General features: G+C 36.1%; 1 protein-coding gene across 13 annotated transcripts in view; it reads left to right on the top strand.

Annotated features, from left to right (window-relative positions):
• Window positions 1-27,964, top strand: part of shank3a (SH3 and multiple ankyrin repeat domains 3a) — a 368,633-nt gene that overhangs the window by 326,604 nt on the left and 14,065 nt on the right. For 8 of the 13 annotated variants that reach the window (XR_015514523.1, XR_015514524.1, XR_015514527.1 and 5 more), the window contains 5 exons: window positions 9,342-9,424; window positions 11,593-11,717; window positions 13,523-13,658; window positions 22,658-22,738; window positions 27,376-27,500. Coding sequence is in view for 7 of the 13 variants with exons in the window: in XM_087292766.1 (XP_087148892.1) it covers window positions 9,342-9,424; window positions 11,593-11,717; window positions 13,523-13,658; window positions 22,658-22,738; window positions 27,376-27,500 (550 nt within the window). In the remaining 6 variants the exon portion in view is untranslated. Of the gene's footprint in view, window positions 1-9,341; window positions 9,425-11,592; window positions 11,718-13,522; window positions 13,659-22,657; window positions 22,739-25,378; window positions 25,403-27,375; window positions 27,501-27,964 lie in introns of all 13 variants that reach the window. The other 5 variants (XR_015514522.1, XR_015514525.1, XM_087292764.1 and 2 more) reach the window with 1 other exon arrangement.

Here is a 27,964-nt window from a genome sequence, read left to right as displayed (position 1 = left end):
TACTCTCACCTATGATCATGAGCTTTGGGTCGAAAGGACAAGATCTCAGATACAAGCGGCCAAAATGAGCTTCCTTCGCAGGGTGACAGGGCACACTTATAGATAGGGTGAGGAGCTCTGAGTAGAGCTGCTGCTCCTCCACATCGAGAGAAATCAGCTGAGGTGGCTTGGGCATCTGTTTCGGATACCTGCTCAATGCCTACCTAGGGAGGTGTAATAGTAGTATTTATTTATTTATTTATTTATTTATTTATTTATTCATTCATTTATTCATTCATTCATTCATTCATTCATTCATTCATTTATTTATTTATTTATTTATATAACAATACAAAAAAAAGTATTTTCTGGAGCTCCTTCGCAGGACTTTTATTATTATTATTATTATTATTATTATTATTATTATTATTATTATTGTGATTATATTCATATTAATTCAAAATCTACTTTTTCTCATAAAATCTTTAGATGTTTTTCTATTTTTAGACTACAAAAGTAGCAAAACTTTATATATCATAAACCTGTATTTATAGCTGTAACTTACTAATAAATAATTAAATATAATAAGGCTACTAATCATTACTAATCATTTTAAATTGTAAATATTAGCTGGGAAGTGTGTCAAACTACAGCACATTCAGCTAATGTGCAGGTCTGCCAATAAACATAGAGAATAAATATTATGTCTTGCTAATATATGATATCTACATTAGATCTAAAGAAATAGTTCACCCAAAAAATGATCATTTACTCACTCTCTGCTTGTTTAAAATCTATTTGAGTTTCTTTCTTCTGTTGAACAAAAAGAAGATATTTTGAAAAATGCTGGTTGCTGCACTCATTGACTTCCAAATTGTAACTATTTTTGATTATTGTAACAATTTTTTTATGGAAGTCAGTGGGAACCAGAATTTTCATAAAGGTTTATAATGAGGTCATTTAAATGTTGAGTGTGAATTAGCCTTTTACCATGTTATCTACTGTCCTGAATGTTAAATGATCTGATTTACACCTAAAACCCCAAAACGACATGCTTATGTTGCAGTGTATGCTTTGCTTTGTTTTGCTTTTGGTCTTTGTAATGTATTTCACACTAAAAATGAAGTGTTTTTGAAATGAAAGACGGATTGATGTGGGAACACATGATGAGATGACTTAGGGAATAGAGCGAGAGAGGATTAATTACTGAAGTCTTTCTGTCAAATTGATACTTTTCACTTCATTCATCCTCTCTTGCCAAGCTGCTCAACGACAGAAAACCGGCCTGGAACCACAGCATAAAGAACTGCACCGTCAAACCATTATCTGCAGCATCAGAGAAACGAGACAAACAAAGCCTCTCGCAGACTTCCACAGTCATCTGTTTCTCTATATGAAACCGTCAAGTGTCAAACTAGGGTTCAGCTAACACTTCAAAGCTGCCAATTAAGACCATGTCTACAATAATACCTATTTGTTTTAAAAGGCCTTGAAAAGAGAGGCTTTCGAAAACGCTGACGCATTTTAGCCATTGACGCTGTCATGTGACCAATTCAGCTAACATAATGGAGCACATTGTAAAGTAGATTATTTGGATGCTGTTTATTTTGACAGCTTTATTAAAGACTGATGTCAGTTTGTACATCATATTAGTGGTGTAACGGATCACAAATCTCAAGGCTCATACACACCGGGACACTTCGTTTGTCAGCGTTTTTTATGACGTTTTTCCGGATTCCAACCCAAGTGACTTTCACTGGAGTTGAGCAGAAGAGTATGCAAAATCACTCCTTCATGTTAGATGGCGCTACACAACTTTAAGCTTCTGACACCTGCTTGTAACAAAAAGAAAAACGAAGAGAAAGTTGACACACTTGTTGTTATGGATGGTTCAAGTAGCAGCTCTAAGCAGCATGAAGAAATGATTATTGTTCACCAGAGCAATAAGCAGATCCACGTTCATATCACCTCTGGCCATCTTCTTCAATGTGCGCTTGCATTGACAGTTTTGCGATGGAGTGCCTCCAAGTGCTGTTTACTGTAACTTTAGCAGCTCTGTGCACGTGAACAAAAGTTTTGACTTGGCGCGTCAAAGCAAAAAAAAAGGCGTTTTTTTTGTCTAGCGTTTTGCACATTGGTGTAAGCGATCACATTGACGCCTTTTATTTAGTCACAAAGCGTTAAACTTCGACTAAAAACGTGAGCAAAAAACGTCTCGGTGTGCACGGGCCTTCATGGTTCCGATCACACTACGGTTTTTGAGCCACGGATCGGATAATTTTTTGTATCAGTAAAAAAGGGATGAGAATAGTGATGCACCGATATGGATTTTTTGGCTGATATCGATAACTAATAACTCTTCAGACTTGGAGGCCGATAGCCGATATATATATATACAGTTGAAATCAGAATTATTAGCCCCTCTAAATTATTTGCACCCCAGTTTATTTTTTCTCTCCAATTTCTGTTTAATGGAGGGAAGATTGTTTCAGCACATTTCTAAGCATAATAGTTTTAAAAACCTATTTCTAATAACTGATTTATTGGTTATTTATTGGTTAATTAGGTTACTACGCAGGTTAGGGTAATTAGGCAAGTTATTGTAAAACGATGGTTTGCTCTGTAGACTATCGAGAAAAAAAAAATTTGCTTAAAGGGGCTAATAATTTAGTCCCAAAAATGTTTTTAAAAAATTAATAACTGTTTTTATTCTAGCCGAAGTAAAACAAATAAGACTTTTTCCAGAAGAAAAAATATTATCAGACATACTGTGAAAATTCCCTTGCTCTGTTAAAAATCATTTGGGAAATATTTAAACAAGAAGAAAAAAATCAAAAGGGGGCTAATAATTCTGACTTTAACTATATATATATTAGGGTTGGGCATCTAAGCTATAATGCCGATCCGATACGCATCTCGATACAAAGAATACGATCCGATATATTAGCGATACATTTGTGACATATTGCGATGCAACACGATACGATTCACACCCATATCACGATACGATGCGATATTTCAGCACTAATTAGATCAAGTTTATGAGATGATGTGAAAGAGGATGCTGTGCCATTGAATGAGTTTGATTATTTATAAACCAAGCAAAACCAAGACTTTTTTTACAAACTGGCTTTTCTCTCAGAGCCAGAGTGTCAGTTTACAGTAGAGGGCCATTTTAGAACATATAGCACATATTATTTAAGTATTTTCAAGATAAACAGAATGTATAAGTGCAATATCAATTAAAAAAATATGTATATATTTGCACTCTTTCAACATAAATAAATTTAGCATTGCACAACAAGAATTGTGATTTAACTTTTCAACTATGAAAACAAGTTTTACAAAGATATATTTTGCCACTGATTATTCAAAACTTAAGGTTGTGAACTAGCAGTGTTATGCTGCTTTGAAACATCACTGTCACTGTAAACAACAGGCTAATAAAAATATAACAAACCAGCAATCTTCTTGCTGTGAGGTGGTCAAACTACCCACTGTGCCACCGTGACACCCATTATTTTTATCATTATTATTATTAATATTATTATTATTATAATTAAATAAAAATTAACAGGAGGAGGTGTTTAAAACCTTCGTTCTCCGTGACACTAGGCTGAATATCTTTGCAGATGAACAATGCAATAGCATTCGTTATTGGCGTAGAGCGAGCAGAACTGTTGCGCACGAAAAAAAACTTGCAATGCTTTTCTCACCACTTTTGGAGCTGGTTGAAGCAGTGCGAAAGCCGGGGATGCAGAAACACTGGAAGATGCTTTCACAACAACACCGTGGCGCTGCTTCAAGTGAGATTTCAGATTAGTCGTACTGCCCGCGTATTTTACAGATGCGCGGCACATTTTGCAAATTGCATCTGTCCTGTCATGTCGTCCATCCTTAAATCCATAATGTTGCCATACTTTAGATTTAAAACTCAGTGGGGAATAAAATGTTTGTTTTGCTTGTCGCGCTTTCTGAGGGCGCACCACTAGCTTCATCCGCACACCTGATACACTGAGTTGTAGTGTGTGCACATCCGCAAATCCGTTGCTAAGGCTTACTTTATGTAGGTCGATTAAATTATGCGCCAAAAACAGGTTGACAACACTTGTTAATAAATAAAAAATACATTCTATATTAAAAATATAAGCTGTATCTCGGAAAAATCGATGCATCTCGCAAAAACCGATGTATCTCGATTTGCTTCCAAAATTTCATTCATCCTCTGCTGCTCAACCGATGAAAACTAGACATGTGCTGTTGGTGAATTGAATCAACTAAATTGGCTGCAGTGTATGTGTGTAAATGAGTGTGTATGAGTGTTTCCCAGTACTGGGTTGCAGCTGGAAGGGAATTCGGAAAGCATATGCTAATAACAGTTCTCTAATAAATGAATTGTTAAACATTTATATAATTCTAAAAATAAATTGTCATTCATCTCATCATTTATACACCTGCATGAAAACAAAACATTGCATATATTTTATGGCCCAATCCCAATTCTGCTCCTTTCTCTTATCTTTACCAATACCCCTCATTTTGCACGTTCACGTCGAGGAGTAGGGGTGTCCCAATTCTATTTAGCTTGTCAGCGTAGGGCTAAGAGGAAAGGCTAGATAGCCCTTGAAACTGAGATTTTTCAGGACCACACTGGAAACCAAGGGGTAAGAAAATTTGCCAGAATACATCATCTACAGCGGCAGTATAGCTGCACACGAAAGTAATGAGATCCACAAATTAGTTTTTTTCTGTCATTATTATGAATTTCTACAACAAACAAGCATATGTTAAAATATATGCATAACCGCATTTGTGTTACCGTCATGCTTTAAATAAAAACACTAAAATAAAACCTGCTAAGTTTCACTAACTATAATCCATAATCATAACTCCTGTACAGCAGTTCCACAACATTCTGTCGCTCGATGACACTCAAATACCCTGTCAGAAAAGTTTAGTGGCTGGAAAATCCCTATTTACAGTGTCTGCTATAATGTTAATGTTGTTTTGTGTGTTTACATAGATGAATATGGCCATGGTGTAAATGCAAAGTATAGTTATGATCTTATTGCCACATTATATTGTTATGATAACATAATATTGTTGCCTTCAGTGATTTCCTGAAGAAAACCACCAAAAAAATAACGCAACTGGAATAACTACAGCAGTCACGATCGTCAATCTCATATGAAGCAAGAGATTGCAATGACATGATGACGTGTGCAGGTGCTGTATTGCTGTTCCATTTCTTAGGGGTACATTTTGAAGCCCTTCCCCTTTGCACTTGGCAAGGGCCAAGGGGAAGGGGAAGGTATAGGGGTTCAAAACTAGAATTGGGATTGAGCCTTTATCTGTAGCTACTAACATAGCATTATTGAACAACCTCCAGACCTCATTAATTTTCAAACCTTGCCTAAAAATGTCATTCAGCGTACAGACATATAGCTTCATGACATGGGACAAAGTACGCTAGCGCTCATGTGTGCTCCCCTCGGCACTGGAGATCATTTTTGGGAGTTGTGTGCATTACATTGTCAAGAAGCCAGCGCTACAGGAAACCTTCTTTCTGAGGTCTAATGACCATTATATTCAGTTTCACACTTCATTATCTCATCAAATTATCATTAGGCGCTAGATTAGCTGAACTCAACTGCGAGGGCCTTTCTAAGCGTATAACAAATATTTGAAATGTGTTATTTATTTATTTATATATATTTTTTTTTTTACATTTTCCACAAATCATGAAAGAACCCAGACAATCTACATAAAGTTATATGTACAGCAATAGACATGGTGCCATGGAAGCAACATTTGTACATTGTAATATGGTCAATTAATAATATATTCAGTTTTAAAAACACAGAAAAAGATTGAGTTTGTTTTAAAGTGAAACACACAGTCAATGAATAATTCATTGTGAGCTGACCACAAAGCACAGCTGTCTCTGCCATCTCTCATGTAAACAGCCTGTTTTGTGTGTGTGTGTGTGTGTGTGTGTGTGTGTGTGTGTGTGTGTGTGTGTGTGTGTGTGTGTGTGTGTGTGTGTGTGTGTGTGTGTGTGTGTGTGTGTGTGTGTGTGTGTGTGTGTGTTTGTGTGCGTTTGTGTGCGTGTGCGTGTGCGTGTTCGTGTGTGTGTGTGTGTGTGTGTGTGCTACCCAAATAATGACTAAAAGTAAATCTTTGAGAATCTCAAGCCAGGTGTCTCATTAGACCAGGGGTTAAGCTCCTGTTTCCAAAATGCATCACAAACTGCTTATGAAACTGTTGTACTATGATAATTGGTGATGAAAATAAATGATGTTCAATAAGATGTACTTGTGTTTACTAACTGTTTATTCAGTTAAACATGAATTTTGAACTGTAGGCCTACCTAAGCTCAAAAAGAGATTCAAAGTCATAACTGAACTAAACAGAAATGGAATTAAGACATGTGGAGTATGTATCTATTAGTGGCATTATTGAAGTAAACACCGCAATTAAACTATTACCGTCAATTCATCATAGCTTACCTAGAATAGACCAAGCTCCCAACCCAACTCTAAAAATAGATTAACAGCGATATGTTTTTTATCACGTGATAAGAGTCTTGCGTTAACGCAGCATGTTAACGCCAATAACGGCCCACCACTAATATATATATCATAGTAAGCATTCTGAAACCCAAATATTCCACTGTCCCAGTTTAATTTGGCATGTCTTTTGTTCATAAGCAAACTCACAGCAAGAGCCAGTTCCAGATGCCCGACCGTACACTGATGTTATCACAGGCGTGACTGCTGTTCTGTAGGACAGAGCATTTCGTTAACCCGAGGCGCTAACGACACCGAATCATCTGTAATTGATCTAATTGATTCTCCACTGCTTAATTAGATTCTTGTCACTCCTAATGCATTGGTGATGAAGACCCTCGGGGTACGAGAGAGAGAGAGAGAGAGAGATGAGCTTTCTTCTAACAGTTGATGATAAAGGCACCAGTCGTTGCTCTGGTCTCCTGTGAGCACATAGACAGCTTTTATCCGTTTGTGGTAATTATTCTGCAATCAGCATACAAACAGCTGTTCACAAGCGCTTTGTTATGCTCTGTTTATAAAATAGATTTCTGGATGATATGGGAGCTGTTGGAAAGGAGGTGCTATGTTTAGAGATATAGATTTTGCTGTAATAAAGCGAATATCTTTTTCTTGTAGCTTGGCCCGGTAGAGCATGGTGCTAGCAAACCCAAGGTCAAGGGTTTGATTTCCAGGGAACACGCAAACCAATCTATATCATGAAATCACTGTAAATTGCTTTTCACACTACGCTTAACTTTGGATTAACGTATTCTTAAAGCCTCTCGCTTCCTCTGCCAAGGACACGCATTGTGAATCAGGGCAGTGCTTCAGTGTTACTTCAGGTTGTTTAGCGATCATGAACTCTGCGTCTTCCATAAGGTGGTAAGTTTTAAAGGGACAGTTCACCCAATAACGAAAGCTCTGTCATCATTTTTTCACCCCTTACTTGTTCCATATCTTCCTGTGTTTTGTTTTGTTTTGTTTTGTTTTGCTTTGTTTTATTTTGCTTTGTTTTTATTTTGTTTTGTTTTGTTTCGTTTTGCTTAATATTGTGTTTTGTTTTGCTTTTTATTTTGTTTTGTTTTGTTTTACTTAATTTGTTTTTGTTTTGTTTGTTTTGATTCATTTCGTTTTGTTTCGTTTTCGTTTTGCTTTTTTATTTTGTCTTTGCTTTGTTTTTGTTTTTTTGTTTTTTGTTTTTTGCTTTGCTTTGCTTTGTTTTTTATTTGGTTTTGTTTTGCTTAATAACATTGTTTTTTGTTTTGTTTTTTGTTTTATTTTGTTTTGTTATGTTTTGCTTAGTTTTGTTTTTTGTTTTCCTTTGCTTTGCTTTTTGTTTTGTTTTGTTTTGCTTAATTTTTTGTTTTTTGTTTTGTTTTGTTTTGTTTTGTTTTGCTTTTTGTTTTGTTTTCTTTTGTTTTGTTGATTTAAATAAGTCTCTGATGTCCTTAGAATGTGTATGTGAAGTTTCAGCACAAAAATACCCCACATATAATGTTTTATAACTCTTTACAACTGCCTAGTTGTGCCATTTTGACGTCGCTTTGAATTCGAATGAGATTGTGCTCTTTTTAAAACAGGGCGGAGATACAAATGCCTGTGTCAGCATAGTGGCACATTCAAAAACAAGACTAATGTCCTATGCTTATAAGGGAGAGATTGTCACTATGGTTCAAAAAAATTGTATCAATATTCAACATTAGAAGCTAGTTACATTCATATACTGTTGCCACATACTGTAACTGTGTTTAAACCCCTTATAAAAGTGATTTTTCCGTAACAGGTCCCCTTTAAAGCTTAACTATCAACTGATAACCTCTAGATGACATAAAATTTGCCTATTTCCTTTAAGTACCTTTAATGCTACAACCTGTTTACTGCCATTGTGATATCACAAAATACAGCGCCCTCTGTTGTTCAAAATTTGTATTGTGAATGATTTACGTCCCAAACCAACCTAACTGGTCACAATTGAATTGAATTTCACCCAGCTCTATTGTTTCAACCATCCATGATTTCTGCCACAAAAACCCCATAACCAGCTTCAGATGTTAGCATTCGCCATGTGATTGCCGTGTGAATGTAGATCAGCGCAGTTAATCAGAGCAGTGAGGTTAGCGATGTGATATTTGTATGTGTGTATATGTGTGTTGGCAGGGGGCTGATGGTGTCTACAGGCGGGTAACTGTGCCTCACATGAGTAAGAAAGAACAGATTTGTCCCTGCTGCTAGCGCTGATGATAGCTATCTCCATGCATCCAGACAGATGGACCGTGTGTGTGTGTGTGTGTGTGTGTGTGTGTGTGTGTGTGTGTTTCCATGCGCTTGTGTGTGTGTGTGTGCTCAGAATGGAGACCACCACCACAGAAAAAGATCCTTTGTGTGTGCATCTGACTCGCTTTCTCTTTTGTCCTTATCTATTTATCACTGATGGGTTGAACTATAAACACCGGATGCTGGGTTATCACTGTCTTTTGTACATTTCTACCTTTTTCTCCTCCTGCATTTGGAGTGGGAAGAGAGTTGAAGGCCTTCAAATTTCTGTGCTTTCATTGAAAAGCACAATAGGCTGGATATTAGCATTTGGGCCAATCTCCTAATGCAGTTAAAGAGGCTGCAGGGGAGTCAAACAGAAGGACGGGAGCTTCCAATGAGCTTTTTTTTTTTCATGTAGTTTTTTTTAACCTGATTGTCAGATAGGATGGGGATTGGAAAGAGTGATGTTTTGAGGGTTCGTCCAGGTGAAGTGCCCAGTGATTGAGGCATGGTGCTGGAGTCTGACCTTACTGTCCTGCTCTCTCTTATGCACAGTGATTACATCATCGAGGAGAAGAACGCTATGCTCCAGAAGAAGGAGAATGAGGGATTCGGCTTTGTCTTGCGAGGAGCAAAAGGTAAGATGAACTTAATTTTTAAAAAATGTGTTTATTTATTTGAAAGGGACATGCACAACAATACATTGGCCTTAAAAAGGAAATGTGTTTCGCGCTAGGCTTTAGCAAGAACTGCTTTTTTCTACCTGCAGTCCTTGGACAGGTAGATCTTTAAACACTCAAAATTAAATAATAAAATAAAATAAAAAATAAAATAAAATAAAATATAAAACCAAATAAAATAAATTAAATAGAAAAAAAAAAAAAAAATATATATATATATATATATATATATATATATATATATATATATATATATATATATATATATATAATTAAATTAAATATAAAAAAATTAAAATAAATAAAATATCAAATAAAATTATAAAAATAAAATTATAAAAATATAAAAATAACTAAATACTAAAAAATAAAATGAAATAAAGTAAAAAGTAAAATAAAATATAAAATAAAAAACAAAATCATATTAAATTACATTAAAATAATTTCATTTAAAAATAAAATAATACAAAATAAAATATAAAATAAAATATAAAATAAAATAATTAAAATAATGAAATTAAATAAAAAATTAAATGCAATACATTTAATAAATATAAAAATAAATAAAATAAAATAATAAAATAAAATAAAATAAAAATAATAAAAAACATGAAGACATCTTACAACTTAACCTAAGATTTTTCTTCATACTATTGGGTTGTGAAAAAAAAAGAGGATTTTCACAAACTGGCTAATGCCATTTAATTTGAAATGCAGATTTATTGCAAATGCATTTAAATAGGTTGGTTATATAATGTGCATGGCCTCAGCCAGATCAACTTAAAAGGAAAGGAGGTGATTGTATTTTAATTGAAGACCAGTTTTTTTTTTTTTTTTTTTTTTTTTTAATTACTTAATCATATATTTTGCTTAAATAATAAAAATAATAATAAAAATAATATTGATGATAATGGTAACACTTTACAATAAGGATGTATTTGTTAATTTATGTTACTGTATTAAATAACATGAAAAATACATTTCTTACAGTGTTCATCTTCATCTTTGGTAACGATAGTTAATGAAAATGAAGTTGTTCATTGTTAGTTCATGTTAACGCAAAGTGCATTAAAAAATGTTAACAAGTATAGATTTTGGATTTTAATAATTTGTTAATAAATGTTGAACAATGATTAATAAATACACTACAAGAAATGTTCATTATTAGTTCATGTAATTAAATACATGAATGAAACGATATAAAGTGTGACCATAATAGTAATAAATAATGTTGATGATGATAATAATATTGAAATTATATAATAATACTGAAATTAAAACTCAATTTTGCTAATATAAGCATATTAATAATGTTAAACTGTCTGTAGTAGTAATGATTAATAACATTTAACCAGTCAAAATCCTAATTTTATAGTTGTAAAATATCAATTTTGCCTTCATCATTATTACTATTGTTATTATTGATTAAAAATATTTATCTATTATTATATATATATTGTAAAAGCCAGGGATTGTGAGTTAATTGTATTTGTTAACATCTATATACTATTATTTTACCACATTTGCGTCATTCAATTCAAATTATAATTACAGACCACAATGCATGTCAGAGCAACAGATGCATTTCTGGTGACAGCTTAAATTAACAGAAATGTCACAACATGAACTTGATGTTTGGTGTAACATACAGTGAAGAATCGCCACCATTGTTAGACATTTGTGTTTGACAACGTATGGTTTAGTTTGTTTGTCAGTTTATACTGTAAGTGTGTCTGTGTGTGTGTGTATACGCATGTCTGCGTCTGTGCATGTGTGTTTGTGCATGCCCAGTCTCTGGGGTGGCACCATTCTGTGTAGAAGTTATGAGTTCCTAATGCCATCTGTTGCCCACATGGTGCATTCATATCTCTTATGAGTATGAGTTTTGGCTTGTTTCTTTAATGCTTTCATAATTCCTATACTATGACTTTCGCTTAGATAATAAAGAGCAAAACACTTACCGCTTATTTACAGAAATGGTAGGTAAAGTTTGCCATTTTATACAGTTTTTAACATGCATACACTGACTAATAAATTAGATAATAAGCCATTTATTGATTAGTTGTAGAGTCGAAGCACTACATTATCTTACGCATGGATTATTGTATGTGTGTGTGTGTGTGTAGCGGAGACACCCATTGAAGAGTTTACACCCACACCTGCCTTTCCTGCACTGCAGTACCTTGAGTCTGTGGATGTCGAGGGCGTGGCCTGGAGGGCGGGGCTTAGAACTGGAGACTTCCTCATTGAGGTATAACATTGATTTGACCACTGTTATACATGTACTATGTCTGCCATACGCTTGTGAAGTTCTGTCATGTAAAGTACTGTTTATGGGTCCAAGCCTTTACTCATGTGAATGGGCCTTCAAATTTTTAGGTTTATCCGTAGCGAATGTCGTCATAATTGGGTAAAATTTGCTTACTCACATTATGTACATTTGCCTTGAACAGTGATGAAGCCCCCTTGCCCCCTCTCTCCCGATGGTCTGCACTCACTCACAAACATTAAAAGTTGGATTTAATAAAAAATAAAAAAGCATTAAGGTCAGCTATCTTAGGTGTAACTTGCTTTCAAACTATTTTTTGCAGTTCAGTTTTAGCGATCTTCATGTTTACAATCATGCTCCATTCGCAGTGCACTTTGAAAACTGTGATGTCATTTTGAACACAGCTTCATGGCGATAGCTATAGGTGACCTATTATTTAAAAGCGGAATTTATCTTACGTCTCCAAAGCTTGTGAAACAAAAGCATACGTTAATTCTTTTAATTTATAGTAGGTTATTTATTAAGTATCTGTACTGTATATGACATGGGCCTGCTAGTTAGAACTTTCTGCAGTGGTTTACAAGTGTTAAATTGTAAAAGTAGACTTTAAAAATAAATAAATAAATAAATATTACATTTACATTTATAATAAATAGCCTCATTGTTTATTTATATGATTTATATGATATTAGAATATACGTGTTAGCTTTTGTAAGTGATATGTTTTAGAATAGAATATGTAATGTTCAACTTCTCAATAATAATAGAAAAGCAAACATTGGCCCTCTATGTGCCATTTACATATATTTCAATTAATATGGAAAGCGAGTGCATGTTTTTACCACATCTATATGGATTTTATTTTAAATGTGTGTGTGTGTAAAACAATATAATATGCACAAAGAAGTTATAGGTTCTTCTCTTAAGAAGTAGTTACTCTACCCAGTTTAGAGCATCATTATGGGCGTTTTACATTATAACTAACGTGGTTCAAGCGATGGATCTGAGACAGAGAAACTATGCATTTTGGGAAACACTCGTCACTACATCATTCTTTTCCCAAATGATGCATCATACCATGATAGTTCAGCCACGAGTTATGTTGTTGTTTGGGAAACGCACCCCGGAATGACAGTTCCTCATTAAATTTAAAAAGGTACCCTCAGACTGACCACATTTACAACAGTGGTTATTTTTTATTAATCCTATCCTATGCAGTCTTACTGGGGTCCAATAGAAATAAGGTAATGTATAATAAATAATATGTAGAGAAATAAATCTGTAAAATAGCAAAATAAAAATGTACTGCAAGTTTATGCCGTAATATATGACACCAACCCAAAACAATCTATCACAATATATCACTTCAAACTATTAAAAATGTTTATTAAAGACACTTTTTCTAACATTTCAAGGTTAGAAATTGTTGGAAGAAAAATCAAGGTCCCAAAATGCAATTCAAAAGCATAAATAAAAAAAAAACATGAAAACCGCTAATTTATGGTTATTTTTTACAGTGTGGATATAAACATTAAAACAATAGCACACTGTGAACATATATTTGTACCATTTGTTGTTCTGTATTAGCATCTTGTAGAGTGCTTGGACCTGGAAACTGTGACGCAGTATATCAGACTTTACAAGTGGATTCATTGTGCTTAGATCTTCAGTGCATAAATGTATTGTGGTGTTTGCAGCTGTGTCATAACCTTGAGTCTATTCTGAGATGTGGTAAGTGTGCATGAGGAGCAGAAACAGTTCTGATTTGTTTGTGATTGGTCTCTCAGGTGAATGGTGTAAATGTGGTAAAAGTGGGACACAAGCAGGTGGTGTCACTCATCCGGCAGGGCGGGAACAGCCTCCTGATGAAGGTGGCATCAGTCACACGCAAGCCAGAGTCTGAGGAGACAGTCAGGAAAAAAGGTAAGGTGCTTGTCTGCCTAAAACAAAACAGATCAGGGATTTTAAAACTTTTTTTATTTTAGTTTAGTTTATTTAGTTTTGTTTAGTTTTGTTTTTAATTTATTTATTTTAATGTATTAATTAATTAATTATTAATTAATTTGTTGTTTTGTTTATTTTATTTTAATTATTTTATTTATTTTAATTATTTTATTCATTTTGTTTTATTTTATTTATTTATTTTATTTATTTATTTATTTTTTTTTTGTTGAATTAAATTTTATTAAATTTTCTTGTATTCTAGCAAGAAAATTGCTGGAATTGTCAGATGATTGATTGACTGATTGTCGAACTCAAAGAAATCAAGAAAATCCAATAAAAATAATAATTTTATTCTTATTATTTTTTTTCTTCATTTTTGTTAACATTTTAAAATAGAAAAATGAACACACGTTTTTTGTTTTAAATTTAAAAAATGTAAAGTTTTCAGTTTTAATTATTAATCGTTTTATTTATTTACATTTTTATTTGATTAATCAATTTAATATTAACATAATAAAATAATTAACAATATAATTAATAATAATAATATAAAATAATTAATAATAATATAATTAACATAACATCATAAAAAATTATTATTAAAATTGTTTCATATTCGAGCAAAACATTTTATCCTTATTATCATTGATGATAATAATTGTAATGTGATGGAGATGCTGACAACGAAGTGCGGTTCCAAACGCGGATTTGTTAACAAGAATGGTCAGGCAGGCAACCGTCAACACAGGAGCCAATGCAGATCATCCAAAAGGCTAGTCATAGACAGGCACATGGTCATTACAGGCGACAGGCAGAATAAACATAAAACACGGCAAAGGTCAGCAATGGAAAGACAAGGCAAGGCAAAAATGCGTCGTAATGTTCACAGACAGTTTAACAAGACTCAGATGTGTGTGTGTGTGTGCGCTGTATTTAAAGTCCTTGTAATCAGTTCATAACGATCCTCCTGCTGTGTGTGTTTGTGCGTGTAATCAAAATGAAACAGGAACCGGTGTGTACAAAGTGCATGATGAATTATGTAGTCCATGTAATGGCGGATTTGTGGGACGTTTGTGTTCTGCAGCCGCTAGATCGCTGATAATCATAACAATAATATGTTTATTATTGGTTTCCTTTTTAATTTAAATTGCTTCATTTTCAGACAGAAATGCAAATATTAATATAATTACTATTTAAACCAATTAAATTGTTTGTTTGTTTGTTTGTTTAAACATTTTCTTGCTTACATTTTTTAATTTTTCAGGTACTTCAAGTGTGTTTAACATTGTCTCTCTCGAGAATATCACACTGTCAAGTCTGTATTATTGTAATTGTGGTGTTGTAGTGAAGTCATGACTCGAGGAATGTGCTGACTGCTGGTTTTGTTTGTTTATTGTGGGCGTGGCTTCTGCAGGCAGACAGAAGAGCTCTTAAAGGCATGGGTTGCTAGGGAACCAGCCTTTGATGCTCTGCGCTGTATGTGATGATCAGACAGAGAGAGATCTTCTCTCAGCAGGACGAATCCAGTCTCAAACATAAGGGAAAGAAAAGCTGGAAGAATGAATTAAGCAGCGCGAGTATAAATAATCACAGCCGACCATGATTGTAATGACTGTGGTAGTCTGAGGAGAAAACTTCAGGAGCATTAACTAAATGACAGGGTCGTTTGTCACCAGAAATTGCGATGACTGAGCAGATTGAAGTGTCGAAGTGTTTTCTGTGCCGCCTTTCTTCATACACACATTCTTACAACCCACTCCATCGTTTAGCAGATGACTGAGTTTGCCAGTGGATTTATTAGAACTAAAGCAAAACCTCGAAACCCAAAAAGGAAATCTATTCAGTATCCATGTAAACTAATCCTCACTTTTATCTGCAACTCCCACACAATCCGAACCCTTCATTGACCTGTGTTTGCCTTTAGTGGATGATGGAAAACATAGTAAGTTGTTAGCAGACACTTTCGTCCAGTCTGCCTTAACAGGGAAGGATTCGATAAAGATTATTGCTTAGTTTCGTCCAGATAGTGCTTTTAAAGGGCCATGAAACCCCCTCGTTTCAGCAGGGTGTTTTCACACCTCTACTTTCGAAAAAGTCAGAAAAGTGGGCGCGTCCAGCTCTGTTTAGGGGGGAGTGTCGGAGAAACTAAAGTGGGAGGGTGTGGGAGTGTCTATTTGGGCACGCGCGAGTTTCAGAGTCAAAATACACACCCACACAGACAGGAGAAAGCGATGGTGTTTAACCTACATGGACATCTGTAGTCAAATTATTTGCCAAATTATTAAATGTTGGACTTTAACTGCAGTTTGGCTCTTTCATTCAGGGAATTCATTCATGCCCCTCGCGACAAATGAGATATTTGATTCGAAGATCTGCTCTAAGCGTGTATTTTTCATGCAATGTTTGATACCGCACGGCGAATGACAGAAAAAAAACTCAGCATTTCCCGGAAACTTAGATGCACACGGCAGGTAGCGTCAGAAAGCCGCGTGTGTTATTCCGGTCACAAAATGCGGTGCTAACATGTTTGCACTCAGTGCAATAGTTAACTTAATTGATACGAACAAACTGAATATACAAAGAGCACTGGTCGCTCACTTACCAAATCTGTAGAGACAGGACAATCACCAGCAACTAGAGCCGCGTCTTTATGAAGAGAAGACTACATCCGGATTCCGGATTTCAGCGTTTGCAGATGAGAACAGCTCTCAGGTAAACAATAATCCCCCTTAGACACGTAAATTATTGTTGTCGAGCGTCGCGTACACTGTAATCCACACGTGATCCAGATGAGCTCTCACAGAGAGAAAATGAAAACGAAACTTAATGGCAGCAAACTGTAAAAGCAACACTTCACGCTTGTTTTGCCAACACAACGTGGCGTCTCTGTCGTGTAAATACGGTGACACTAATGAATATTAATGAAGTTGCACAATAGAGCGCGCTGATTGGTTTGAACCAAGCCTTACTCATGCATTAATGCATCACACTGTAAGACGTAATAAGGCACACTCTGGCACAGACGTCCAGTCTGCACGCTGGAATACACGCTATTATGTCATGACCGTGACGCAGCTTCAAAAATTCGTTTCAAACAGGAAGTACGAATTTGCTTGAAATAACGCAAAAACAACCAATTTACACTTTTTAGTGAAATATAGGTGTCCTAATAGTGTTTTTAGCAGTGTGGGACACATATACGACTGTCAACAGCTCAAAAAATGTGTTTTGGTGTTTCGTGACCCTTTAAAGGGGGTTAATTGGGGCACAACTTCTCCATTAAAAGTTCTAATGAACATGAAAATGCAACCCAGGCTTATTGTGGATACGTACCCCTGTCTACATTTCTGGAGAGCGCAAACTATGAAGCCAGAGGTACGTCTGTCTGTTGCGTCTTTAAAACGAATGCTACAGGATGGTATGACGCCGGATACAATGTTTGTTCCTTTTCATGCTTCCATCTGATCGCTTACCTCCATGTGGACAGCTTTTCCGGCCTTACCAGTTTGACTAGTGGTTCTCCGCGTAAGTCGGGGGACTTAGGACGAAGATCTAAGTTGACTGCAACGAAGGCGTTTGAGTCAGGCAAAGAACGGTTCTAGAAACCAGATAAAACAAAACCAATAAATAAATAAATAAACAACAGTCTGAAAACGTGGTCAAATCACACTGCTCCAATGGCTTTTCTTTTTATAGACTGCTTTTTAAAACACTATCGGTAGGGTTGAGGCATGGGTGGGTTGGTCAGTGTGTCAGTCAACAGCAAGCTAAGCTGGTCGGCTGAAGTGTATATTGTGCCCTATGGTGGATTTACACAAGAAGAGGACGCGTGAGAGAAATTTGAGATCAACAAAAAGCTTACATAGCGGCCTCTGCCGGATCTGCAAAAACAAAAACTGCAAGAACACATACCTCCGGTTAGAAATGTAGACCTGAATACCTATCCGCAATGAGCCTGGGTTGTGAAAATGCATGCCTCAGTATAGACCAATTACCAACCTACGTCACACATGATGTCCCACGGGCCCCCGGTTGCAAAAAAAGACAGGCTGCAATATTAAAGGTGGTGTTGTGCGGTAGGATGCCAAAATCGAAGGGAGCTGAATGAAGTGACGACCTTATTAGAAATGCAGGACTCTCCAGTTCTCATGTTATATCAGGTAGGTTCACGCTATGCTAAATGATACATGTCACTCATTTTTGATTGCAGAAATGATTTCAGCAAAAACAGTTACATATTAAACTGCGGAAACTGAATGCTCAAAATGAAACGTGAAAGTGTAAGTTATTAAGGTAAACTTGGTTTTATATTCACACATTCATTCAGTGACAACTTGTGACACACTCCCTATATTGTTTACCACGGCACTTTGATTATTTGGTCTGAAATAACCTACAAGTGTGACTTGTAACACACATTAACACTATTTATTTGACTGTAAGCAATGTTGTACTTTGATAGTCATTGCCTGCTAATATGATTTCGCTATTTAGAGTTTGCAAATAATACTTTAATGAAATTATATTATTAAGGAGAAAGTCTGAATGTGCGAATATAAAACCAATTTTACCTTTACGTCTTCTTTTCTTGTCTTTGGCTGGACAGAATCTCGGTTTTTAACAATACATAGTTTTGAATCTGGTAATCATGAAGCATTATTTCTTGCACATGACCACACAGAACAATATTTTTGGCATCCAAAGACTTGTAGGGCTTTAACTTCCCTCTTGTAAAATCACTTGGAGCTTCAATGAGATTGTATATTTCAGGCTGGATGCTTGGTCATTTTGTCTTATCCAGTATTCATGGGAGGGTGCTATCACAAATGGAGCTGTCAGATGAAAGCCGCTCACTTCAACGTTAATTTTGCCGAATCGCTGTGCTTATCACTGGGTGACGAGCTGTTATAATACGCTGAAAGCATTATGTAAATAACATATATACAATATATAATCAATAGAACTTATTTCTTAGACAACAACAAACTCTGTACCGCATCGGATGTCATTCCCTCGCTGTAAATGCTAGCGCTCCCGATTTTTTTTCTGCCACTTCCTTGTGCACACATCCTGAATGTTTATAAACATGGTAATTGGTCTATACATTTTTGCAAAACATAAAATACATTGCTTCTGGTACATTTCTTTGCAAATTCCAGATGACAAATCCACTAGAAGGCACCGTATACATTTTTGTATGACAGGGTTTGTAGATGCATGACCTTCTTGTATATATCCATGAGAAGGCTGGTCTTGTCATACAGATCATCAGTGAACCACTGATTTAAACCCCTCCTTAAACCCAACCAATAGTATTTTCCAAAACAAACGTAAGATAAAAGCATTTAGTGCATTTCCATGTAGATTTATCTTGATTTTACGTCACTCTATTATGGGACCTGAGCGTTTTGCAGCACCATACAAGGTAAGCTACTAAACAGACCACACCACAGGAGTTGTCCATGTTTGAGAAAGTGGAGTTTAAGTCTGGTGCATACAGAGAGAAGAGGGTTTTACATGTGGATTGAGCTGCGTCAGTTGGCATATCTGTGTAGAGTTTGCATGTTCTCCCCATGTTGGTGTGGGTTTCCTCCGGCTGCTCTGGTTTCCCCCACTGTCCAAATGACATGCGCTACAGGTGAATTGGGTAAGCTTAATTGCCCGTAGTGTGTGTGTGTGTGTGTGTGTGTGTGTGTGTTTCTGTGTGTGTGTGTGTGTGTGTGTGTGTGTGCGTGCGTGTGTGTGTGTGTGTGTGTGTGTGTGTGTGTGTGTGTGTGTGTGTGTGTGTGTGTGTGTGTGTGTGTGTGTGTGTGTGTGTGTGTGTGTGTGTGAATGAGAGTGTATAGATGTTTCCCAGTGATGGGTTGCAGCTAGAAGGGCATCTGCTGCGTAAAACATATGCTGGATAAGTTGGCGGTTCATTCCGCCATGGTGACCCCAGATTACTAAAGGGACTAAGCCAAAAAGAAAATGAATGAATGAATGAATGAAGTTGCCATGAAACAGAAATTAACATTGTTCTTTTTTGACATACATCCACTTGAAACTGTCCTGAAATTAGAAAAAAGTAGGGCAGTGCATAATTTCGTCATTTGAAAACCGATTAGATGGTTGGAAGATGGATTTTGAAAACAATATGAAAGAAGACTGATGAATGGATGAAGGCAGAGCAGAAACAAGACACACCCTGATAGCTCCGCCCTAAAAGCATTCCATGTGACCAGAAGTGAAGAAAAGTCATTTCGAGGGGGGAAAGAAGGTTATAATAGTTGATTAAAGATTCTGAGGGCGAATAAATTTTTACAAAATAAAGAATTGCACAGATACATCGTTTATAACAAGCACTACTATATACATATAGAAATAAGAAGAGCAAATTTAGAATTTAATCCGACATAAAGTTTGAAATAGTGCTGCACAATATATCGTTTCAGCATCGATATTGCAATATGCGAATGCACAATAGTCAAATCGCAGGATGCAATGTCAAACCACTATTATAATTGACCAACCACATTTCAAAACATTCGCGATTTGTCAGTGCAATGTTTGTCCATCAATGTATGAAACAAAAATGTTAAAAATTATGTGTGTTTTAGGGCCTGTGTAAGGATTTCAAGTCAGTTTAAAGTATTCAGGCATAGGAAATTACGTTTCTTTAAGAGAGATTAAATGGTCAGTACCTGGATAGGAGACCACATGGGAAAGCCATGTTGCTGCCAGAAGTGGTGTTAGTGAGACCAGCAGGGGGCGCTGAACCTGTGGTCTGAGTGGGTCCTAACACCCCAGTATATTGAAGGGGACTCTATACTGGTCAGTGATTGCTGTTTTTTGGATGAGATGTTTAACCGAGGTCCTAACTCTGTGGTCGTTAAAAATCCCAGGATGTCCCTCAAAAAAGAGTAGGGGTTTAACCACGGCATCCCAGCCAAATTTGCTCACTGGCCTCTGTCCATCATGTCCTCCTAACCATCCCCATATCATAATTGACTTCATCACTCTGTCTCGGTCTGATGTGCAGTCTGGTGCAATATGGCTGCCGTCGTGTCATTCAATTGGATGCTGCACACTGGTGAAGGATGAGGAGATTCCCCCCAAAAATGTGTAAAGTGCTTTGAGAGTCCAGAAAAGTGCTTTATAAATGTAAGGAATTTTTATTATTATTAATAATAGTTGTATTTGTGTGTAAGTATGTGATGAAGATAGTGTGCTTTTACAATTTAGTGCATCTGATAATTGCTAGACTTCCAGAAATCATAACGCACTGCGTATTTTATTTGTACAGTATCGTTACCCTACTGTATTTATCAATGTTTGGGATTTGGTTTACTATATTCCACGCAAATACCCTACGAAATCGTCCCGATGAACTTAAAATTATGAATTCTTTCCGAAAAAGACCTATTCATTTCATCTAGTGAAATTAAACTCATACTTATAACTCAACTTATAAAAGTAAGATATGGCAATGTTAGTTTTTCCAATATCGTGCAGCCCTAGTATAAAATGCATCCACCACATTTATGTTTAAATGCATTTGGCTGGCGAGGCAGTGGCGCAGTAGGTAGTGCTGTCGCCTCACAGCAAGAAGGTCGCTGGGTCGCTGGTTCGAACCTCGGCTCAGTTGGCGTTTCTGTGTGGAGTTTGCATGTTCTCCTTGCCTTCGCGTCGGTTTTCCTCCGGGTGCTCCAGTTTCCCCCACAGTCCAAAGACATGCGGTACAGGTGAATTGCGTAAGCTAAATTGTCCGTAGTGTATGAGTGTGTGTGTGAATGTGTGTGGATGTTTCCCAGAGATGGGTTGCGGCTGGAAGGGCATCCGCTGCGTAAAAACTTGCTGGATAAGTTGGCGGTTTATTCTGCTGTGGCAACCCTGGATTAATAAAGGGACTAAGCTGACAAGAAAATGAATGAATGAATGCATTTGGCTGGAGCTTTCATCCAAAGCCTTTTGCATTGCATTAAAGTTATACATTTAACCAGTTCATGCATTCCCAAGGCATCAAACCTATGACCTTGGCGCAGCTTTCTCTGCAGCTTGCATCAGAAATGAACAAATCCACACAATCAGGTAGAAGTGATAGCTTATTTAAACCCTATCGCCAAAGCAAATTCCTACTCCAAAATCTGTTTGTCTGATAAGAACTATTGTTTTCTCACTTGACAAAATCACAGTCACCTGCAAAGTTATTGTAAGGTTATTGCGTAACTCTGGTCTATGCAAACTATCACACACTCATACACACAACTGATGAAGTAATAATGGAGTGTCTGTTGTTAGTTTTGTGGCTATATCCTCCCACACACACATACAAACTCTCTCTCACTCACACACACACACAGATTCTCACAGTTTAAATGCACAAACCCAGGCCTTGCTCCTGCCAGAGTTTCCATGGTTACTACAATGCATGTTTGAAGTAAGTATTGCATTAGTGCCTTGGTATTTCTCTGCCTTCTCTCTCTTTCTCTCTCTCTTTCCAGCTCCACTCTGGTCTGCAGGGTTGTTAGCTGAAGGAGTGAGGAGTTTTACGCCGATGTTACTGAGACCACACAAGTGTCTAATCTCTGTTCGTTTTCCTGATGCTTCTTTTATCGCCGATCGGGAGTTTATAGTATGCCTTGGATATAAAGCTTCAGGTTTCATTTTTGAGAGACACAAAGGAAAACTCGGCCTCCTTTTAGGCTGTAAGAGGATGAGCGAAGGCTTTTGGGAGACAAGTGTTTCTACCATCCGAGAGCCAGCACGAAAGAACATTGGTTTCTGGTTGCGCATGTCTGATAGTTGCATGATTTTATGTTGCATGTCAGGGAAATAAGGAGAGAAAGAGTTTATTCGTGGTTGCCTTAGTGTGGTACGTTGAGCTCTTCGGATGAAGATGGTGAAAAAGCGCTGGCAGTTGCCGATGGGCAGCAGTCGTGAAGGCCCACCGCCACGCCATCCCATCTTCTCATCTACTCCTTGCCTTTCCTCCACAGCGCCCCCGCCTCCTAAAAGAGCACCCAGCACCACCCTCACCCTGAGGTCCAAAAGCATGACCGCTGAGCTCGAAGAACTGGGTAAGACACCTTCAAACAAACACGCATGCTAGTCCGTTTCTTTTATTTGCCAATTTTTTTAAGCATGCTAACAATTTAAAGACGTTTAGTATGCTGCACTCTAAACAATCTGGGCTGTTTTAACTCAACGTTGGGTCAAATGAGGACAGTTAAAGTCAATTATTAGCCCTCCTGTTTTTTTTCACCCCAATATGTGTTTAACAGAGCGAAGATTTTTTTCAACACATTTCTGAACATAATAGTTTTGATAACTCATTTCTTATAAGGGATTTCTTTTATCTTTGCCATGATGACTGTAGATAATATTTTACTAGAAAAAAAAAATAAAAAAAAATAATATATATATATATATATATATATATATATATATATATATATATATATATATATATATATATATATATATATATATATATATATATATATATATTGCTCAAGGGGGCTAATTATATTGACTGGTTTTTAAAAAAGTAAAAACTGATTTTATTCTTGCAGAAATAAAACAAATTTGACTTTCTCTAGAAGAAAAAATATTATAGGAAATACTGTGAAAAATTCCTTGCTCTGCTGTACATAATTTGGGAAATATTACAAAAGGAAAAGAAAATTCACGAGGGCGAATAATTTGGATTTCAAATGTATATAACATTCTCTAATCCAATTGTTGTTGTTGGAATAATTATTCAATTATATGTATGTTCAATAAAAAATGTCAGGAAAGGGTTTTATTTATTGTCAAAAATATTAGTAATTTGTTGGATACAAATTAATAATTAGAATTACAGAATTCTAATATCCCCAATGCAATGCAAGAATTACAATCAGGAGGTGCGCAACAGTTTTCATTTTCTGACTTCCACTTTTATAGGCAGCTGATATTAACAGGTGGAGTTTAGTGAAATTCGTCACTTGTCAATCATTCTCCTGTCCTCCATTGGCCGCACATCCATTGGCCATACGTTCACTTTTTCTATGAATTCTCTGCACAACATTAAAAGCACATGACTTCTCAACTGCACATATTCTATGTTCAGTTTTAACATATTTCTGCTCACAGGAAGTTTAGCTGCAGAACTCAAATTAATTTTAGACAATCAGGCCTTTGCATTTCTATCAGCTTCATCTACTTCTGCAAAAATGCTTCATTAGTATGCAAAGCATATTACACTTAACAGAAGTTCAGTTAATATTTCACCTTTAAGCAATACAAATACAATTGTTTAATGTAAAGAAAAAGAGACAAAAATAATGAAAAATATATTCATTTTCCAAACAATGTGTTGTCTATACTTGACCCAGCACTGAGTTAAAACAACCCATCATTTTTCAGAGTGTGTTAGCACATGAAACTCTCTGTGGTATAGGCTATACCTCTAAATTCATACTTCTGACCATACCTTCTAAAACAATCGCTTTACAATTGTCTTATTGCTATTTGTTTTAAATAAAATGTTATATGCAGTATTTATCATGCACCCTGCAGTATGAACTACACATTTTTGGCTTCAGTGTACAAAGATATGAAGTTGTTATTCGTATCCATGTGCAAGTAACACTTTAGTTTAGATCATAATAATAAATATATATTTTATATACATGTAATATGAGCAACATCACACGAGTAGCAGTGCAATAAGGCTGTATATCGGCACTGGTGGGAGACGTGTGTTGGCACGAGGTGTCCTGGTGTCCCACCAGGGATGATATACAACCATATGACACTGCTACGAGTGGGATATTGCATTTATACAGCAGTTCGATGGCATAATCTTTTAGAAACGAAAATCGTATGAGGAACTACTTTCTTCCACCGTTCATTCACATCTGCACCTGACCATCAGAACAGCAAAAACCGTTACTAATTCACCGTCAATTTAGAGCCAGTATTTGAATGATTCTCTAGCATAATATCTAACGCGATGACAAAACAGGTGATTTTGCTCACGTTTTAAGATTATAAGACTGAACGGCTACAGAGTCTACAGAGATTTCCCAGTATTTCCCTGTTGCAATCGGGATATCACAATAATTACCCCTAAAAAAGCCAAAGCAAAGCAAACACTACAAAATTACTATGGTATAAATACAGAACTACAACATGCAAAAGAGAGAGATCGACTTAGAATGTCAATTACCTGATTAATAATGATTTGTTTAGCTGTAGTTTGAAATGTACGCTGAAAAAAAATGCAGTTTTTCTACACTAAGAACTTGTTATGTAAGTCGCAGTGTTGTGTTTACATGAGGAACAGTTTGTTTGCAATATTGCCGAATTCCAATTATCAAGGCTTCAGGGTGCTTATCTACACTTAGTCATTAAGATTATGAAATATTTTATAGTTAAAATAGCTAATTTTACTTATCCTATTTCGTTAATTTATGCACACACACTCAGATGCAACATGTTCTTCTTTTGATGCTCTTTTTGTTGTTGTTGTTTATTTATTAACTGTGTCATCTCCCTCCTGCAGCCATTTGGGCTGTTCAAAACATCAGCTGTCCTTTTCTCTCTCGCTCAATCTGTGCTCCGAGTTTACTGAGTTCATTACACACATTCACACAACGTAACACACACAGACAGACATTTGCTGCTGTGAGACTTTAATGGAGAAGTGTTGTGTACATTTATTTCATGCTCAGCCTCTGCAAGGAGGAGGAGAGGAGGTGAGTTGTGTATTGAGGTTTTTAGAGACCCCCTAAAAAAAATCACAGCAAAATTCAACTTGTGTATGCAACCATCCTCACCTCGCTCATGCTAGAATGTGCTTTATTTAGCTCTCTTCCAAAACCTAATAAGCTGCCTACCCAACCTGCATTTTTAGGCTTTCTCAAAGCACAGGCAGCAACAGTATGCTGTTTTTATGAAATACCATGTTTTGGAGGGTAAACTGGTATTAAAATAACACTATTATTTATAAAATGTTATTGCTACAGTAATTGTTCATTCTTATTTGATTATAACACTCTTATACTGCAAAAACTTATTTTCTGTTTTTGAGTTTTTGTCTTGTTTCAAATCCAAATATCCACAAATTATTTAACCAAGAAGCATTAAATATTGTTTAGTATTAAAATATTGTTTAAAAGATGTATTGTTTTGTTTTTAAGATATTGTATTTTTTCAATAATCTATTAATATAGCAAAATAATAAATGTTACTGGGGTAAGTAAAAAAATAGCTGATCTGAAACAAGAATATTTTACATTGGTAGATTTTTATTTTTAATTCTTTTAGGAAAACTAACTTAATTTTGGCAGATTATTTCTGAAAACAAAACAATATTTTGTACTTGTCTAGAAATTGCATATTTATTTAAGAATACACACACACACACACACACACACACACAATACCTGACAAAAGTCTTGTCGCCTATCCAAACTTTAAGAAGAACAAATAATACCTTGACTTCTAGTTGATCATTTGGTATCAGAACTGGCTTATTTGAAAGGCAAATGCCTCTAGATTATGCTTATTTTACCAAAATAAAATATGGTCATGCCTTAATTATTAATTATGTAATTAGGACAGTAAGGTCTGACTTTGCTTAGACAAAAGTCTTGTCACTTAACACAAGTAATGTACAGTATAGAATATAAAGGCCTGGTGCAGTACGAAAGGAATGAATATTGTGCATGACTCCCATGAGCTTGGATGACCCTACATCCATACATCTCTGCAATGACCCCTACAAATAAAGTCATCTGGAAGTCATCTTGTGATGATTGGGATTCAGTTCAACAGATGATTCATCAGAAAAATCTAACTTCTGCCACGTTTCCAAATGATCAACTAGAAGTCAAGTTATAATTTGTTGCTTTTACAACTGAGATCAACGGCAAGACTTTTGTCAGGTAGTGTAGTAATAGATAGGGTTGATTGATTGATTGATTGATTGATTGATTGATTGATTGATTGATTGATTGATTGATTGATTGATTGATTGATTGATTGATTTTTTTGGGATTGGATTATTTGGATTAAAATCAAGACAAAAACTCTACGAAAAGTATTTTTCACATTGTATCGTGCACCAATTGCAAACTCACTGTGAAAACTCCATTGTGAGTTTCATCTCATATGCTTCACGTGAGGAACGCTATTTGTGTGGCATGTGGACTTTTCCAAATGAGTCACTTATGAAGGTCTATTTCAGTTTGGATGCTGCCTTAGGGACCGTTCACACAGGATGCATTCTGGGCTCCATCTGTGTTATTTTTTAATTGTTTTTCTTTGTAAACATCAACTACCTTGCTTAGCTTCAAAATAACATTAAAGAAATCATCTGGTGTGAATGGCACTGCTAAAGTAGATAGGCAGATCTGTAGATTGGAACTGAGCTTTTATACTTTGTCATGCTACACCATTTGCCAAAAATAATTGATGCATTGTGTCATTGTGTTAACGCACTGTCATCCATCCATCCATTTCCAACTGCTTATATGGGCTGGGTTATGGGGGGCAGCAGTCTTCCCTGCTATGTCATTAACATTTCATATTTACTTTGACTTTTTTTTAGTTCTTACGTGTCATCAAATTAGATCCATATTACCTGAGTACATAAAGCTTCTCGTATGCTTTCTTGTATGGATGTGTAATGTAATGTACTGTGTGTTGTATCTATGTTTGTGTTTAGAAAGGTTAGATGAGATTTTGGCCTCTCAGGAGACAGTACTGAGGCCAAAGGTGGAAGCAGACTATAGAGCCGCCACGGTGAAGCAACGTCCTACCAGTCGCCGAATTACACCAGCAGAAATCAGTGTAAGATACAGTATGTGCAAACACATGGAAATTATCAGTGGCACTTCAACTGTGCATATACTTTGTTTTGATACAGTAGAGACCAAAATAGTTTTTGCTTTACTGCTGGTTTAATGTACTGCCATTAAACTCTTAGTTTAGGGGTGTCAAACTCAATTTGGCGGAAGGCCATTTAAGAGACTGACAAATGATAGGAGGGTCATCTTACTATCTGGAAGTGATGCTTGTAATCACGTGAAGATCAGTACCGTGCAGAGACTGACGGGCGGTTGAGGGAGGGAGTATTGAGAGACAATCGCAGGGTGGGTGATGTCTGGTTAACGGTCGGGAAATTGGGTGGGGGTGCTTGTGGAAGGGCCTGTGGGGCTGGTTGATGATTGCGAACTGAGGTTGGGGGGGTACTGGTTGACGGAAAAAGGTGGGAGGGGGGTTCCGCAAACTGAAGAGTGGCCAGAAGGGTTTGT

This window comes from Danio rerio, chromosome 18, assembly GCF_052040795.2.
Source record: "Danio rerio strain M-AB ecotype USA chromosome 18, GRCz13ab, whole genome shotgun sequence".
Taxonomy (NCBI): domain Eukaryota; kingdom Metazoa; phylum Chordata; class Actinopteri; order Cypriniformes; family Danionidae; genus Danio; species Danio rerio.
This window is presented reverse-complemented; position numbering and strand designations above follow the sequence as displayed.